This window comes from Marmota flaviventris, chromosome 13 (genome assembly GCF_047511675.1).
Source record: "Marmota flaviventris isolate mMarFla1 chromosome 13, mMarFla1.hap1, whole genome shotgun sequence".
NCBI lineage: Eukaryota > Metazoa > Chordata > Mammalia > Rodentia > Sciuridae > Marmota > Marmota flaviventris.
In genome coordinates, this window is record NC_092510.1 from 91826417 (window position 1) to 91845171 (window position 18755).

Below are 18755 nucleotides of genomic sequence, written 5' to 3' on the forward strand. Positions count from 1 at the left end.
CAACAGCTCCGCCAGCCTGTGGTGTGGCCGCTGACGGCGCAGCTCCTGACTGGCTGTGTTCTCTACTGCCTCGGAGCGCTCTGTGCTTCTCATGCTCTTAGCTGCAGCTCCCACATGCTTCAGGCAGGTGGGGAGAGGAGCCACAGGGGCCAGGGTCCTTGTCCTCTGCATACCCAACGCGTCCTCTGGGGCTTTCATCTGCAGATGCTTGCTGGTTGGGTTCCTTTCAAGATTGGTCTGCAGGGACAGCATAGCCAACTTCGAGGTCTTAACAAGTCTCTCAGGAGCCTCCAGACTTGAGTCCTTGCTGCACCACCCCTCTGTGCCCTGGTCTCCCCTGTTTACTCTCACAGACACTTCAGGCCAGAGCTTGACTTCAGATCCAGCTTTACTACTTGCCAGCTCTGTGACTTTGGGGCATACACTTAACTAAAATGGGGATAACAGCAATTCCTTTCTCATAGGGTTGTTGGGAGGGATAAATGAGAATTGGAGCTAGGTGCTTAGAATCCTGGCGCATGGCAGCACCTGAGGGCCAGCCACTGTCGTGCCTTCCATTTCCCTGCCTTGTGCCCTCTGAAGTACCTCCTTGTTCTTCTTCCCTTGCTCCTACCCCATCCTTCATATCCTAGCTCTGTTGCTTGAAGCTGACTAAGGACCCCTACTCCGCCCAGCCCCAGGCAAACCTTGATCACTTCACTTGGCTCCCCATTTCCCATGCCTCATTATTGGGTCCGCTCCCCTGCGTGGTAGTGTGGTTTCTTGAGCTACATTTATCCTGCCCACCCTGTAGAATACGCAGTCTAGCTCCTTCCTAGACCTCCAAAGAGCTCTCCACCTGAACCTGGGTGTGGTCTCTCTCCTGCCAGAGAGAGCTGTGGCCGACCAAGCTCATGAACTGGGCCTTAGCGTGAGAAGACATCATGGGAGTCCTTGCCTTACAGGTAGGGAAGCTGAGGCCAGAAGTGAGATCTCTGAGGGCACATAGGAGATGGACACTCTGGCCCACTCTTCTCTGCTGGGGAGGGGGTATAGGCAGGAATTGGGCCAGCTCTCAGGAATGGAGGGGGTGCTTTGCAGAAGAAATTACCATAGTGGAGACTTGAAGGAAGATTAGTTCATCAGGTTACAAGAGGAAGAGAAGGACATTTGGGCAGAGGGGACCCCATGAACAAGTACTTCTTGCTCAGAGGACTAGAAGCTTCCTGCCTTCTTGGGATGTGAGAGCTGTGGGAGGTGAGAAAGGGCTCAGAGCATTGGAGAGGGGGAAGGAGTTCAGAAGGGTAGGAGCAGCAGGTAAGGAGAAGCCAAAGTAGGTGGAGAGGTGAACCTGGTAGAGTTTGGGCCCAGGCACTTGTACTAGTGATTGAGGTAGAAGTTGGGTGGAAGGAAAGGTTCCCTCTATGCCAGGTGCTTTGTCTTGTATTCACAACAGCCTGAGAGTGGAGCTTGTTTCAGAGCCGAGGAAGGCAGGTGCAGAGAGGTTGGTGACTGGACCCAAGTATCACAGGCTCATAAGGGGAAGAAGCAGAATGTGAATGGCAAGAAGCTTGACTCTCAAATCTGCTGTTGGTCACAGTCAATTTGAGACAGGTCAGCATTTGCCCTTGAGGGTGGGCCCAATGGTGCACTTTCCAGCCAGGAGTGGGGGCCGCTAAGAACGTGTCCATAAAAGTCGTGGCACAGGTCTAGCCCATGCAGGTGCCATGGCATTGCTAGGTCCCTGGCCACATGTCCAGATGTACATGCACATGGATGCCTTCAGTGAACCGGCTTGCTCACTGAGCCTGGCAGCTCTTTAACTAGGCCTGTTAGGAAGTGGCCAGAGGACCAGAGGCCAAGAGGTGGGGGTTCTTAAAAGACCTGCATCTCTCACCTCCACCTGGGGATGCCCACTATCCCTCTCTGGCTCTCACAGCATTGTGGTACTTTCTTCTTGTTGTTTTCATGATATAACAGTTGGCCTCATTGAAGGGCATGGACCAGGGCCCAGACCTCCTCTCCTGGCCTCTAGCACCTAGCACACAGCCTTTTGCAGGTGCAGGTATCCAGTAAATGTTTGTACTACGAATGGTACCATGAATGAGCACCTACTGCATGTCATGCACTATGCCACACAACTTTGGCATAGTACTCTATGATTCTTAAAGCTCCTTTAGGTTCTTTTAGGAGGTTTATTCTCTGGGATCAGGTATTTATTTTCCCATCTTCCAAATGAGGAAACTTAAGCTCAGAGAGAGGCAGCGCATGCCTTGAGGTCACATCCTCAGCCAGACAGTGAGGGACTAAGCCTATCCTCTGAGCCCTGCCCATTGTGTGGGCTAAGGGTGCACTCTGGGGGCTCATGACTGTTTTCTTCCAATCATTTTCTGAGATGGAGCTCCCAAGCTGCCAGGGAAGCTGGGGAACAGTGTTCCTGAGGGGCCACAGGAAGCACCTGGCTGCTCCTCCAGCTCTGCCCCAGCAGGAGCTGAGGCTTCCTCTGTTACTGTGAGGACCTGGTTGTCAGGGACAATTGTCTGTGTTGGGGGTAAGTCCCAGGCTGGAGAACAAAGAGAACCCTTCCCGCTAATGTGACTCTGACCTTGAAAACCCTGTGGGGTTTCATTTACTGGAAAGAAAGAAGGAAGAGTTGGTTAGCAGCTTCAAAGAGGGGCAGGCTTCCTGCAGGCCAGTGTGGAGGAGGCCTTGGCTCTGTGAGTTCTTGCTGCTGAATTTCTCCTTTTCAGTTTAACAAAAGTCCTGGGGATCACTGTCTGGGCTGGCCAGGAATCCTACCACCTCTTTTAAAAGGCACAGAGATACCAGGCTCACTGCTCTTACTTTGGCTGGGCATTGAAAGGTTTTACTTTTGAAGCAAAGATCAAATGATGATTCGAGAGATCTGGACACAGCCCACAGCTTACTATCCTATATGTGCTGCTGCAGGAATGCCCAAGTGTGGGAGGGGTACCCAGGAAGTTAGGGGATCCACAAGTCTGCCCCTGCTGGGAGTCTTGCAAGGAAGTGGTGTAGCAATCAGGGAATCCTGGGCACGGTGAAGTATTGCATATTTATTCTTTATCCCACAAACATAAGCAAGTCCCTACTGTGTGCCAGACCTTAGTGTAACTACCCTGGGAGGAAGTTTGATGTGTTGTGAATATTGCCTATGCCCATGAGACAGAATCCTCTGGCTGAGGCACCTCATATCTGTGGCAGCTACCTTGACAATCTGGAGGGGTTGTGTGTTGCTGAGGAGGGGGCTGTAGGCACTGGACCTCTGGTGGCAGGCCTTTGGGTTTACAAGAGAAGCAGAACTTGAGTTGTGTTTGTGACATTTGAAAATTTCACATCTTTAAATGTTGGCAATTGATTCAAAACTTAAAAAATGTCAAATGCTGTGTGGGCTAAACAAAACAAGAATGTTGACCAAATACAGCCCTATTCCTGAGTTAGAGTTCATTATCCTAAAGGTTGGATAAAGCCCACATGACCAGAGGGGAGTAGGCAAGGCCTTCCTGAGGAGGGAGCCCCCACGCAGAGCTGTGGTGATGGAATCCCAGGGAGCACTTTAAGGACAGCTAGGTGCCTGGAGCACAGGGAAGGGGGGTACATCAGAACCTGTAGGGCCTCTGTCTTGCTCACCTGGCTGAGGGCTGGGCTGGTCCAAGTTGGTATTTGGAACTGCTCTGAGAGCCAGTTGTGTCCGCTGCTCCTAGTCAGGTGCTTCTGCCCAACATTGTCATATAAACAAGAGGGTTTGGCCAGGCAATAGCTCAGGAAAGGTGGTAAGTAAGAGAAACCCCAGCAACGACCACCCACCTCCACCCCACACCTGTGGCACATACATCCTGATCTTCAGCAAAGGTGTGACCACACAGCTATGGAATGGGGCTCTCCAGCCTGTGTGTCAGAGCATGTATGTGACCTCCTCCTGCCATTGGCATTTGTTCTGCCAGTTGGGCAGTTCCTTCAGGGGCTGTGGGAAAGCCTTCATAGGAACCTCTCAGTCTCCCCCTCCCTGCCTCACCCCTGCAGGGTGGGGGTCCTGCCTTCTTGAGAGCTTTTGCTGGGCTCTGGCTGCTGCTTCCTGTTCAGGCCTGCAGGCATCACTTTGCCCTTTTCCCCTGTTCTCCACCCTGTCTGCCACTCCCTCCTCTATAATCTGTGTTTGAGTTTTCTCCTAAATGATCACCTATACTGTACTGGAGGTTTGTCTAGGAAACTTTCATTGGGTCCCTGCTGTATGCCAGAGCCAGAGAGGTGACTGAAGCCCGGGGCAGCTGGAGAGACCCAGCCAGCCAGCAGGGGGTACAGACTTAGTGGCTGAGAAGGAAAGGGAGGCAGAGAGGGCTGGGGTGGCCTTTGGAGTGACTGCCCTTCTCAGTGTCCCTGACTCAGGCTGGTTTCCCAGGGTGGTAGGTGTTCACTAGCCTGAGTGAGACTGGGCAGAAGTAAAAAAGCACTTGGCATTCAGGAGCTCAGGGATCTCAGGAGGGATAGTAGCCAATACTTCAAATTCCTTGTTGTTGCCCTCTCATTGACTTACCTTCACTTTTAAGTCTTCTTTTAATGTAAAGATAATTAAAATCACAGCATAGAGTACCAAGTTCCAGTCTGTATAAAGCAAAACGTGAAACAACTTCCACACCATGCCGCCATAGCATCTCCCACCACAGCATCTCCCACCACCCGGAACTGCTGTGGACTGTTGGTTGGGACCTTTCTTTGGGCTTCTAAAAAAAAAAAAACCTATCCATGTGCTTGGACCACATTGCCTAGGCCACCCTCCCTCCTGGGCCTGGAAAGAGGGAGGGAAGGTGCCGAGGTGGGGGATATAGTTGTACACCCACCTTCCCAGCACTCCTGCCCTTCAGCTCTATAGCTGTGTAGGTGTGGGGTGCATGAGGCTCTCCAGGAAGTCAAGTTCGTGCTGGGGGAGGGAAGAGGGAATGGTTTCTACTAGTAGCTTCCTATAAACCTGGAGTTGTCCCAGTCGGCCACAGAGGGAGGGAGGAGCAGGCAGGCCGCCTGTTTTGGTTTCTAGTGCAGACAGGACTGTCTCAGGGGACCTTTGTGATTGGGTTATTTCTGGTTTTGCTCACCTGTACTCAGCCCTGGGGGACAGGAATCAGCTGTGGCCTCTGTCTGCTCTGGAGAAGCTTCCAGCCTGGGTGGGAGAGGTGCCTGCCACCCTGGTGAGACTGGCTTCTGCCTGGGGCTCACTGGGTTCCTTTCTGTGCTCAGAAGGCAAGCTGTGTCAGGCTGTGGAGCCTGGCCCTATGGGAGTATTTCGGGGGCTGGGAGGCAGCCTCTGGGAAGAGGGTCATAAGCCAAGGTTCACCAAAGCTTTCCCAGCCCTGGCTTTACCCTATGGGGCTGGCAGCCCCTCCCTCAGCAGGAGGGAAACTGCTTGGGAAAGAACTCAGAAGCCTGTGAGGGTCAGACACTCCATGCTGTTTGTTCCCTGGCCCTGAATGAATTAAGACCCAGCTGGTGGAGGATCAGGCCCTGGATGGCAGAAGGATGACCTGTCTCCTGATAGCTCCATCTGGGTGGAGGGCTGGCCCAGGGCACTGTGACCTTGCCTGGGCACTGATCCTGCCTGTCACTGCTGGAAGTGACCTTGGGCCACATGCTTTGTCATCTGTAAAATGGGTAAAGAACATGGTGTGCTCCCAGGGCTCTTTCCAGGGCCTGCTCACAAGTCTTAGCTTGTGGACTAGGGGAGCTAGGCCCAGGCCAGGGTGATGAGGATATGGATAGCAACAGGGACAATAAGAAGGAAGGTTAATGGAGGTTTGCGTTGTGCCAGGCACTGCTCATGTGCCCCGCCTACACTGCCTCATCACCACCATCCTCTCCCACCTGGCTCCTGCACTGGTTTTTTCCTCTTCTACTCTTGGTCCCCTTCCAATCCATTCTCCTCCCAGGGCTCCAACAGTCTTTAAAAATTAAGCCCTCCTCCCGGGGGAGGGTGTTCACCAATTCCAGCTCTATTCCAGTTGCCATCCTGGGGACCCTGTGTGGGCAGCTGTTGCCTCCCTGTGTCCACTTCCCACACTTATTCCTTTCTCCTGCCCCTCCAGTGTTCCATCCTCATCTTTGTCCTTGTAGTTTCCTCTTCCAGGAATATTCTGCCGAAATGTCTCTGGGACTTGCTTGTTCACTTTACTCCTGTGTTAATCCCGACCTCCCTGCCAGACAGCTTCCTTCCTACCTCAAGCCTGGATGGAACACTGAGTTCACTTAATCTTTTTTTTTTTAAATTGTGGTACTGGGGTTGAACCCAGGAGTGTTCTTCCCCTCTATCACTGAGCTAAATCCCCAGCCCCCCACCTTTATTTTGTGGGGGTGGATATTAGGGATTGAGCCCAGAGTCACTTGACCACTGAGCCACATCCCCAGACCCTTCTTATATTTTTTTTAGAGACAGGGTCTTGCTGAGTTGCTTAGGGCCTCACTCAGTTCCTGAGGCTGGCTTTGAACTCACAATCTTCCTGCTTCAGCCTCCATTGCTACTGGGATTCCAGGTGTACATGACCATGCCCAGCATCCCCACCCCTTTCTAGTTTTATTTTGAAACAGGATCTCACCAGATTGCCCAGGCTGGCCTTGAACTTGCAGTCCTCTTGCTATGCTCCACCAGGCTCAGCTAGAGTCCACCTGATCTTATTACACATGCATCTGTGTACTTCTCCCATGCTTGGGGAGCCTCTTTAGAGTAGGACTTGTGTGTTCTGTTCCCTCATGTGTCTTTAGTACCTAGAATAGGGCTGGACACAAGGTTGGTGAATGAATATAGTTCATTACTTCTTACTCCATGAGATGGGCACATTGCTATATACATTTTACAGATGAAGAAACTGATCTCTGAAGTGAATAGACTAGCCCAAAGTCACACAGCTGCAATGGGACAGTAGGATTTAAGCCTGGTTTCTGGGCTACAGCCCTGTCTTAGCCATCAGAAGCTGTTCCCCCTCCCCAGCTGGTCAACCTCCTGGAAGGATAGGAATGTGAGGGGGACAGAGAGGTTTGTGGGGTTTCACCTTGGACAGAGGTGAAGGGTGGGGCCAAGGAGGAAGTGAGAAAAGAAACTTTGAGGGTCTAGGTGAACTGGGACAGGTTAGGGACTTCAGGCAGGGTCAGAACTGGAATCTTCTGCAAAATGGTTCCTGAGAGCACCCCTGGGTACCAGCCACTCCCAGAGACCAGCTGTGTCGCCTGCCTCCAGGTTCCTAGAGCTGGCTCTGGTTCCTGGCACCATTTCTCTTTCCCAGAGGAGCTCAGGCCTGGTGCTGCTTCCCAGGGTGGAGGAACACATGGTGAGTGAGCGCGAGTGTGTCCAGCCTTGCTGTTGGCCTTGTGGTCACGTCTTCTTAATCAGCCTATTTCTGGGAGCAATGACTTCATCTCCTGTGATTCTCGACCCAGCCATTGTCAAGCATTCATGGAAAGATTGGGCCTGGCACAGTCCATATTCCCTTAATGAGCTGAGTTGGGTGAGCCAGTTGATGGCCTTAGCCTGACCTGGCTCTGGGACTTACTGTCAGGTCTACCCCTCCTCTTCTAGCAGGCACCCTTAGATATGGCCTTATTGACCCTGTGAGTCTGGTGCAGCAAGTGCAGCCAGTGTTTGCTGCATGTCTGCTGTGCACACTCTTCTGGGGGCAGTGGACAGTCACTCAGTCTGTGCCCTCAAGAGCTGTTGCTGGCTGGAGAGACGTGGGTTCATAGACCCCACATTAGAAGGTCTGTGAGTAGACAAAGAAGGAAGAGGGTTTAAGGAAAGCTCCTGTGAGTTTGTGGCTGGGCCATGGAGTGAGGTGAAGAAGCTCGTGGAAGGTTTCTGGGGGAGAGGAGGGATGGCTGGGCAGCGGACAGGTGCTCCTGTGTCACTGGCAGCAGTGGTTGTTGGCCTGGGGAGTGGCACACAGTGTAGGGTAGTGGAAGGAGGAGGGAAGGGGCTTGATTCTGAAAGTAGTCATGAAGGGCTTGAAGAGGAGATGGGCTAGGGCAGGTAGTGGTTTAGAAGCAGCTCCTTAGCTATGTGCGAAGCTACTTTGGGAGACTGTCTGCAAGGAGGAGGAGGAAGCTTGTAATTGAGGGCCCAGCCCTGGGTTCTCCTTATCTTTGAGGGGAAGGGCCACTTCTTCCTGACCCCTCTCTTGTATTGCACTTTTAGGGATGGATGCCAGTGCTAGTTGAGCCCAGACAGTTGCCAGGAGCTCTGTTCTCCATACCTGAAATACTGGTGGTCTTGGGGATAGGAGGTGGTGAAGATTTAGGGTGAACTAAAAATATTTTGCCAGACTGGGTTTGGTGGTACCAGCCTATAATCCCAGCTCCTCAGGAGACTAAGGTAGGAGGATCACAAGTTCAAGGCCAGCCTCGGCAACTTAGACTGTCTCAAAAAAAAAAAAAAAAGGAGGATTTGGGAAGCTGTAGGAGGCCAGGGTGGCTCAGTCCCAAGAAGGTACATCCCCTTCTCGAGGTTTATTTAGAATTTTGCCTGGAATTAGAGAGATGGCAGAGATACAGTGCCATGGTGGGGGGCAATCATTACCCCCACCTAGTTCCTCTTGGGGGATTGCCTGGGCCTCAGCTGGAACAGAGCTGCTCACAGGGGTGTTGATTCCTGCATTGAATCCCAGCTGCACTGTGTCCCAGTGTCTGGCCTTGGGCAGGTCGCCTACCCAGTCTGACTTTCAGTTTCCATCCCTATAAAATGGCTACAATAAATGCATCCACTGCCTAGCATATTTGTGAGGATGTCTTTTTAAAAGGGGTACTTGATAGAATGCCTGTGCTTAGGGTGTTCTCTGTGGATGGCTGTGGTGAAGGGGTGGGAGCAAGGGTGCTGGTATTTGGAGAAGCAAAGACTGGGTTCTAGTCTCCTCCACTTAACTACCCTGGGTGAGTCACTCATTTCCGAGAGCCTCAAAGTGGGGGCTGAGGCAGGGTGAGAGAAGGAATGAAGGTTCTGAGCCTGTAGGGAGCAGGCGAGGACGTGTGCGTTAGCATTTCTGTTTCCTTTTCCTTCACAGTAAAGAATCCGCTGCCTGCCTGCCTCTTGGGCAGCCCTCCAATAAAGAAATGCTTTGAAAGACCCTTCTCAAGCTAGGGGTGCCTGGGCTCTCCACTTTCTGCACTCCCCCTTGTCCCTGAGCCCTACTGTCTTTTCCTGCATTTTTTTCCCCCTACTCAGCTGTTCAGCATTGTCTATTTTGGTAAGAAAACAGTTGAGTTCAGCAAACGTTTCTTGAGCATTTTCTGCCTGCCTGGGTCTCTGCTGGATGCAAGGATCCAGTGACTGTGAAGGGACTGATCCAGCCATCAACATGGAGGAAGGTTATTGACCCCCTCCCCCTATCCCCAGCCCCTCCACTGGGGATTGAACCTAGGGGCTCTCTATACTGAGTTACATCCCCACCCCTTTTTTATTGTTTGACACAGGGTCTTATAAGTTGCCCAGGCTTGCCTCAAATTTTAATCCTCCTGCCTCAGCCACCTGAGTCACTGGGATAACAGATGATGTGCATCACCAGGCCTGGCTGTTGAATTGTTTTAAAATATTTGAAAACAAAAGCAGAGTCCTGAGGTGTGAGGCCCTGGCTTCTAGGGCCCCTCCCTGCTCCTTCCTGATGTGGGACCTTGGGCAGAGTATAGGCCTCCCCGAACCTCAGCTTCTTTCACTCCAAACCCAGGTCATTCTCTGATGCTTTTCAGTTCGCACAGGCCCTGTGGTCAGGTTTGGATTGATTTCCATTGTGCCCATGTCAGGTTAGACCAGAAGAGCTGACTTTGGAAGACTGTCCCAAGTGTAAATCCAGTTCTGAAGCTTAATAGTTTTGTGACTTTGGAAATGACTTCCTAAAGTCTCTTTGAGACTGGGTTTTCTCAGATATAGCGTGGGCATTGTGATGTGCCTGCCACTGCTGGCCATATTAATGCTGTTAAGATCCTCTTCTCAAATGCAGGGCCTGTTATGTGCCAGGAACACCCCCCCTGCCCCCACTCTTCCCTGCCCACAGAGCTCCTTGAATCAGAGGGGAGCTGCTTGGTGGAGGTTTCCTGCACTAGCTACCTGGAGAGTGGTTGGTGGCAGTAACTGGCAGCCCCAGACCAAAGGAGCTGGCCAAAGGAGCCCAGAACCTCCTCAAACAACTCCAGACAGGGTGGGCAGCCACTGAAATGATTTAAAATATCTTTGACTCAAATGTGTCCCAGTGTAGAATTCTGTCCTGCTTTATGAAGAAAATGCTTGCTAATGAAATTAATAATGTAAACAAGATTTGGGGAGGCCAGCAGTGAGGGGAAGGGGTTATTTCAACATACTTCAAAGAACAGCCTTCTCTAGCATCTGAGCTGCACCATTTGCATACGTAATGATTATGCTAATTATAGGTGGCCTGTCTGTTAACAAGTTTGCCTGGTTGTGCTACTTTATTGTAATCATCCTCTCAGAATTCTCTGGCATGCTTTTCACTGAAGATAATAACAACAATAATAATAATGCCTTTCAGGTTTTGATCCCTTGCTATGTGCCAGGCATCCCACCAGCCACTTGGCAGTTGTCATTTCATTTAAAAAATCCTCAAAACAGCTCTGTGTCCCAGAGATTCTTATCTCCTGTGTTTCAGAGCATGAAACTCAAGTACAGAGAGGTTAGGTAACCTCTTGTGCTCACACAGCCAAGAGCCCACCAGGAAGTGTCAATTCATAGGCTCTTTCTGCTCTGCACACTGCTTCTCTGGGAACACTTGACACATGTTTTCATCTTTTGTCTCTAAGCTTGCTTCTCATTTGGTCCTCTCAGAGGAGGAAGATAAGACCCTAGGAGGGAGTTAGGGATTTGTCCGGAGGGGAGCCCAAGCTCCCTAATTTCTAGAGCAAAATGGGCTGGGCATATCCCTTCCTTCCTGTAGTTAGGATGGGAGTGGTGGCAGTCCAGCTGTATATTCTCCCCTAAGGTCTTGGAGAAGGCTACCTTGAGGGAGGGAGAGGCGACCTCTCCTACACAGGGATGGGCCTGGCTTCTCCGCTAAAGAATAACATAGGTGGTAAACAGGACGCTAACGTATAGTAAATTAATTTGCATATGCTGTCATTAAATCTGAGGTTGCCCACCTTGTCTTGTGTATAGCCCACATACAGGTTTCATTTGGTTTGATGAGGTAGAAAGTTTTTGTTGTTTGTTTTAAATTGGTTTCTGACACTTAAACATCCCTAAAGCATTCACTTTAAACATTTGCCTAAAGATGTGAATTTCAGGATTCTCTTGAGAAAACAAATTCAGCAGCCTAGGGGCTGTATTCCTGTAGGCTCTGCAGTTCACCCCAGACTCCTCTCCTCCCTGGAGCACCTTTGAAGCTCAGCTCCTGCCCATGCCCCTAGGCTGTGGTGTTGAGGGGTTGTAGTATCCCATTCTACAGATAAGGAGCCTAGGGCCTAGAGGGGACTGACTGGGCCACTCTGTAAAGCTGCTGGTGAGATAAGGACTTAAACCTCCATCCTCAGCATCCTGTGTGGGTTTCACCCCACCTCACTGCCTTCTAACCACACGGTGAGGTGGGGTGAGACCCACCTCTGGTTACCAAGGAAAGAAAGTAACCTTTCATAGGCCTCATGACTCAAAAATAACTAACAGTGAGCTTGGGTAACAGTTCCTGTTTCCCCCTTTCCCTTTCTACCCCTCCCCAGGCTGGAGGGGACATGGGAAACCTATTCATTTAAACTCAATTATTTTCTTGAAGACAGAACGGAACTGAATTGGGTCAACGGCTATATTTGCTGTGCTCAGCTGTTTCTCCTGAAACACTACCACCCACCGGGTCTTTTGCTGGTCTCTGTGCTTCCAAGCTTACCAATTATAACTCCATATTGGTGGTTACTTTTAGCAAGCCTGACTCAGGAAAAGAGGAGTAGTGAGTGAAACCTGTTACCCTCCCCTGTTCTCCCCACCGGCTCCAGGAGATGGCCTCTGTGTTAGAGTCATTGGGCTCTGGAATCATGTGGTCACTAACTCCAGGACCCAGGCTTCAGATCTCAGGCATTTAATATCCAACACCAGTTGAACACCAGTCTCTGAAGGGTAGATACTTCCAGCAGCAATTTCTGCAGACGAGGAAACTAAAGCTCAGAGGTAAGGTGGAGATGCAGACCCTGGAGTTAGACACACCAGAGCCCTACTAGCTGTGTGACTTAGAGCAAAGAACTCAACAGCTCTGGCAGGACCCATGTCAAATCTGTCAGTGAGGCATAGCTTGAGACCCCTCACGGGACTGGGCTGCCCTGCTATAAACAGTATGCAGGTTGCCAGTGCCAGCCCAGGGCTAACCCTCTGGCAGCAAGAAGTGTATTGTGTGCTAGGCAAGAGCTTGGTGGAGGATAGACATATGTGGTCGCAGATGAAGGATGTGCAACACCCATCCCTCCATGAGATCTTTCCCAGTTCCCTGAGACCAAACTGGAAGTATTGTTCCCACAGTTGTCATAGGCCTCCTATTGGGCCAAACCCTGCACTGGACATGGAACCAACCGGTCTTCTGGGCCCACAACTGGTGGTATGCAGTGTTTCTTGGCTCTAACGTTGGTGTGCCTTCCTCTCTCCACTAAACTACTCACTTGGTAAGAGCAGAGACCACGCATCTGGTGTGCCTGTTTGGATCCTTGTATCTCTCCCATTCTAACCATGAGGCCTTGGTCTGGATGTTTGCCCTTGGTGGGCCTGTTTTCTCATCTGCAGAGTGGGGGTCATGATCCCCTCTTTTGACACAAGTCATGGCAAAGAAGTCAGTAGTATCCATCTTGGCCACACTGGGCAAGATGCCTGTGTGGAATAGACTCGGGAAACACAGGGAGGAAACCATATCCACAGGCCATCTCTCCACCTTCCTGAAGTAAGACTGTCTAAGGGGTTGGAGATTGGGGAGTCCAGGAAAGGGTTGTAAATACCAACCCCTTGTTGCAGAATTGCTATCTGGCTGTATGCAGCAGCAGGGACTGAGTGGTGGCCTATCCACGCCCCCCGCCCCCCGCCAATCTCCTCCATCTTCTTGCTGCAGAGGTCTGGGCCTTCCCCCAGGAATGGACTGCTCTGCCCTCATTGTTCTCTCCGATTGTTCAGTGGTGGGACAACGGCATTTTGGGTGTTGTCCAGCACTTGGCTCTGCTACAACCAAGGAAGAGTCCATGTTTCATTGCTTGTTTAAGTAAATTTGTTGTGTATTTTTCAGAGAAGGTGGCACATGGGTGGGAATTAACTCCCCTGAATGGTTTGAAGGAAACATTACATGTTGGGAGCCAACAAGTGTCAGTGTTGCTTGGGGAAAAGGCCTCGGCCTTCTCTGCCGCTGAAGTCATTACCACAAGACACTGGCTGGGGACCTGGCCGATGGCAGGTGCAGCTAGGCTGGTAGTGGGTACAGGTGGTCAGAGGGTGGAGGCTGGCTGGCTTTGCAGTGGGTGGGGGGTCAGAGCAGGTGGAAAGAAGGAAGTTGGGGGCTATAGGCTAATGATGTACCTTAATCACCCACACAGCTCTCAACAAGGGGAGCAGGCAGCTCGAGCTCTGGAATGGTGAGCAGCACTGTCCTCTTGGACCAGAAAAGCAGCCTGGAGTCAGATCATTGGGGTTCCTGGTTCACAGCTCCCCCACCAGTAAATAGCTCTGTGTGACCTTGGGCAGCTTTCCCACCCTGTCTGTGTGTCAGCTGCAGTTTTAGTCAGATGCAGTATGGATAACCAAGCTTATGGCTCTGGGAGGATTAAAGGAGATAATGTATGTAAAATACTTCACACTGGGCCTGGCAGAGCAGGTGCTAGGACATGTTTGTTGTTTGTGATGATAAAGCCAAACACACTTGGATGTGCTCACATAAATTCACAGCTGGGGGTGCAGTGAAACTACTTCCCATTGTTGGCCCTCAGTCTAATACCAAGCTTATTTCCTTCAGTTAAGTGTGGCAGGGGTCACTTCAGAAGCCCTGTTTTTGAATAGCAGACCTTGGGCCGACTCCTTTGCAAGGTCCCTCTCCAGTCTTAACCCTGCTTTGCTCTGCAGCCTCTGGAAAGAAGAGAGTCTGTGTCACAAGGAAGGTCTCCCCTTCCTGGGGTGGGAGCTCATCTCCCCCCCCAACCCCCTGGGACGTATAAGGATCACCTGGAAGTGTCCTTTGACAATTTGGGGGCTTATTATTTTGTTACCCCTGGAAAGGGAAGCCCATGGTGGGAAGTTCTAGAGTCCCCCAGAGGGCCTTGTCCAATTGATAAGGACATCTTCAGATCTGAAAGAAGCTAAGACTTAGCTTCTCTTGTAGGAGGAGACCGCCGTGCAGGGTATGTGCTTCTCTCATGCCTCAGGCCCTGAGGAACTATGGATGAGTAGACCCCAAGAAGGACTCTAAAGAGCAGGCAGCAGTACCCAGGCCGGGAGCTTGGGAAGGAAGACGGAGAGACTGGGCACATCCCTGTGCCTGAGGACATTGGGGAAGGGTTCCTCTAGATGGGAGTGGTTGAACTGGGCCTTCAAAGGTGAATGAAAATTAGAAATAGGGGTAGGAGGTGAGCCCAGAGGAAGTAAGGTAGGTAAGGCCATGAGAAAGCACAGCGGGTGCCCGGGGAAGGGTAGGACAGAAAGAAGGCCTGTGGTTGGCTGGCAGTGGAACAAAGGTGGAGTGTGCTGCGGTATGCAGGACTTACTGCTCAGGGAAGCCCACGGCTCTGGGCCTGTTTGTGGATAGCCAGGGTCATGGCAGGTGCTATACATAGGAGTGACTGGACAGGACAATCTCTGAGATTCCCCCATTGTGGGTAGCCAAGGATGATAACTATGTATCTCATACTAGCTTGTGAGAGGTTGTGCAGACCTCCATCTGGGGCCAGGAGGGAATGGAAGAAGTAACTCACTCAAGGTCAGACAGCTGGTGTGTGTGAAATCGCACTTTGGGATAGCTGTCTTCAGACTGCTGTTTCTTGTTAGCTTGTGACCCCCTCCAGTGACAGCGGTCATGCAGGGCAACAGGTACTGTCATAGGGTCCTGTTCTGTTATAACAAGATATTAGAACTATGTGGGTCAACTTCCTACCTGGAGGAAACGTAGGAAGGCTTCCAGGAGGAAGGAGTGTTTGAATTGGGAAGGGAGATAAGAGGGACAGGCCTAGGTACAAACAGTTGTCTGGAGTGAGGCACATCTACTTTCAGATGTAGTTGGGTCACTTGTACAAGTGACTTAGCGTCTCTGGACTTCACTTCATGTGTAAGGTGGCCACAGAGTCTGACATGCCTGTTTGTTGCCATGATCATGGAATCAATTAGAGAAGCCTGACTTGAAGCCTGCACCCTGGAGGAGGCTTGTTACAAAGGTCCTGCTTCCTCCTTTCCCGTGTCTCTATTGCTCTGGAGCCAAGGGGGCTTCTCTAGCCCCTCTCAGTGACTACATCCTCACCTCTCTCCTGATAGGAAATGCTATTAGAACACTGGGTAAGCTGAGACGAAAGCTGGGAGGTCAGCCTTGCCTCAAAAGGCAGGCAACCACTGTGATTGCACCTCTGCCCATGTGGCCAGCAGGTCCTAAGGGGAGCAGGGATGGGGGTGGAGGTGCCCTCTGGGCTTTGGAGAATGGGAAGATGCAGATGTGAACAGATGGGATGGTGTTGGGCCACTTGGGATCAGGATCACTGATGAGCTGGGAGCCTGGGGTCCAGCTGGGGATGGAATAAATCTGGGACCTTCCAGGTTGGGGTTTGCTGCTGGGGCCACACTGTAAGACCTCTTCATCAACCCCTCCCCAGCTAGGATCCTGCTTCTCTGCACACAGTAGGTGCTTGACATAGTCTGGTGCCTCGTGAGAGCTCAGCAATGGTGAGCTAGGACCTGTGATAGCTCAATGGCTAGAAAAGGCCAGGTGGGGGCCCTCCTCCCACAGCCAGATGTTTCCATCAAAGGCCCGGATTCCGTAAGCTCCTGGCATCGTCTGCCATGAGCAGCACTCTAGCAGAAGCCTGCAGTCCCTGGCCTCAGTTAGAGTCATTGTGTTCCATCCCGCTCCATGGTGGCTGTATGAGAAGGAGGTTTGATCGTGTAGGTGGTAGAGACTCAGTAAATGCAAACCTAGAGCTTTGACTTCTCTAGTGGGATGGGAAAGAGTGACCCTGTGGGAAAATATCTCCTTGGCTGGGTGCGCCCTTCCCAGAGGAATGTGTTGCTGTGAGAGCTATGCATGGTGGGATTGGGGGTGAATCTCCAGAATGGCCAGTGGGTGGGATGACATTTGGTCCTAGGTGTCTGTCTGCCCCTAGGCATCTAGGCACATTCCTGAGCTTGTGCAGCTCATCAGGTTACCTCCTCCCTCTGTGCCCATAACCATCACCTTCTGCCCTGCTGTCCCAGCCATAAGCTTTCGGCAGAAGAGAAAACAGCCCTGGAAAGGAACTTGAATCTAGGACTGCTGCCATGACCCATTGTGCTGCTTCCAGCTAGGGGACCTTTGTCAGGAGTTCTGGTCCCTTTTTATCCTTCTGTCCCCTTTGTCCTTCTGTCCTGGTGACCATGATAAGCCTGTCTGGATCACATTTTGTGTTGCTTTTAAAAACGTTTGAATGGAAATGCCCGGGAGGAAGGGTCTTTGCACTGGTGGGTCTTCTGGCTGAGCTGGTTTGAGCCTGACCCTTCAGGAGTGGGGCTTTGTCTCCTTCATGAACCAGAGTACTTGCTGGAGCCCTGCAGCCGGCTATTAGGGCTCAGGCTGGCTTGGAGGTAGGGACCCAAGACCACCCCCGCCCCCAACCCCCCATGCCCCGCCCCATTCTTGGCTCAATGTTCTTCCCACTCAGTGTGCTCTGGAGGGCAGTGGCTGGTTGCTGGCAGAAAGGAGAAAGCCGTGGCAGCTGGAGGCTGAATGTCACCCATTGCCTGGCCTGGAAAGGGAAGGGCTGCTGGGGCTGCTAGGGTTGGGGCGGGGCTAGTTGCTTCCGGCCTGGAGAGAGTTGGGGCGTGGCACCGCTCCATGGAAGTCTGGAATGTTCTGTGAGCTGCTGGGCAGGGGCCCAGGGGGACGAGCCTACTACCTTGGCTCACCCCCAAACTTGTTCTAACACAGTTCAGACCAACTAGGAAGATCCTGTTCATTCTTCCCCTACTTCTGCCGACTTTGTACTAGGCCTTGGTTCAAAGTGTGCTGGGCCTCGCGGGGGTGAGCCAGTAAGGTTCTCCTGATGGGGAAAAGAGGAGAAACAAACAAAATGACCTCACATCAATGCTATGTAGAAAATGAAGCAGAATGATAATGGGGGTGAGAGTGGGAGTTGCCCGTTAGTAAGGGGGGTACTCCCAGCACTGGACTTTGATTTTAGACCAGAATGAGAAGAAAGCAGCTTTGCTTCCAGCCAGCTGAGGAAATGGCTTGTACAAAAGACCAAAACGTGACTCCAGGGGGCAGGATCTGACACTGGGTGGAGCCAGCCCTCTGGGGTGGTGCCTGGAAGGGACCTCTGGGCTCAGCTCCCTTAGCTTCCTGGTGGAGCTCTGTGCTAGGCCTGCTCCCTGCTCAAGGTCTTGGAAAGATCTGCCTGTGGCTAGAAGCAATTATTTGCTTTGGAGAGTCCTTCTGTACTTCTTTGACGTGGAGGTTGTGCCTTGTGGTTACCTGTATGGAAGACTGTAATTTTCCACTTGTTCTCTGGAGAACCGGAAATCTGTAGATGTTGTCACCACTGTTTTTTTAAAGTCATTTTTGAAATTTTAGCGTGGAGGACACAGATTTGGCTGTGATTTGTGGTAAGAAGCCTTCCTGGGCTCACTTCTTAGATGAGTGCCCTGGCTGCAAGGCCCCATATTCTGGCGGTGAGAGCTACCTGGGCCTGCACAGCCCTCAGGAATGGGCCTCTGTGGTCCCGGACTCCTCAGTGACAACCTTGGCAAGATCCTGAGCTGGGCTGGAGGGACTGTTCTGTGGAGATCCAGCCATCCTCGGAAGTCTGATCTGGCTCCCAGACCTCGGGTGCTCAGACCCAGGTCAGTGGAGAAGTCTACATTACCTCCACCCAGGTCTGTACATGGCTCTCCAGGAAGGAGGGAGGGGGCTCAGGAAATGACCTCCCTGGTGGCAGGTCCCCAGGTCTTTGATGAGGGTGGCTTGGGGCCGAAGGGTGAGGGTCTATTTCAGTTCCTTGGTGGAGGCTTGGCTCTAGGACCCGATGCCAACCTGCTGGACTGGTGTGTGCCTTGCTATGGTTAACACCTGAGGCATGCAGATTTCACCCCACCCTGCAGATCCCCTGGAGCCTGGGGAGGAAGAGAGAAAGTGGGGGTGGGGTTATTAGACTCACTCTTCTGTCCCTGCCCCCCCCCCCCCCCAGCCAAGCCCTGCCCTGGGTAGGGGGAGCTGCTATCTTTGGGATTGGGGAGAAGCCCTAGAGTGCAGCAGAGTAGGCCAAAGCAGGTAAGGCTGTGGGGCACCTGCAAGATGGGCATCTGTTGGCCTGGCTCCTGATGTCTGCCGAGGGAACTGGCAGGTTGGGAAGGGGGTCCTTGAGGAGAGCCTTGATTCCCCAGACTGCTCAGCCAGGAAGGACCCTCAGTCCAGGCGCCTTGAGGCTGGTGCTCCCAGTACACAGGAGGACAAAGGTGGATGGAGGTAAAGTTGCTGACACTGGGGTGCCCTGCAGAGCTCCCAGCCACTGCCTCTCCCAGACAGATTTAATAATCCAAGTCTGTCTCTCATGGTTAGTATTGCAGGGAGAGAAGCTTTACTCCTAAAACTTTTATTGAT

The 18755-nt window shown here is 51.9% G+C and overlaps 1 protein-coding gene across 10 annotated transcripts in view; it reads left to right on the top strand.

Annotated features, from left to right (window-relative positions):
* The window catches only part of Dab2ip (DAB2 interacting protein), a 162923-nt gene that overhangs the window by 101817 nt on the left and 42351 nt on the right, over window positions 1–18755 (top strand). Inside the window, exon 1 of one of the 10 annotated variants that reach the window (XM_027937056.2) lies at window positions 17513–18031. The exons of the other annotated variants lie outside the window; for them this stretch is intronic. Within the exon in view, the coding sequence (XP_027792857.1) occupies window positions 17862–18031 (170 nt within the window). The 5' untranslated portion in view covers window positions 17513–17861. Of the gene's footprint in view, window positions 1–17512; window positions 18032–18755 lie in introns of those variants that run through there. 10 annotated transcript variants of the gene reach the window in all.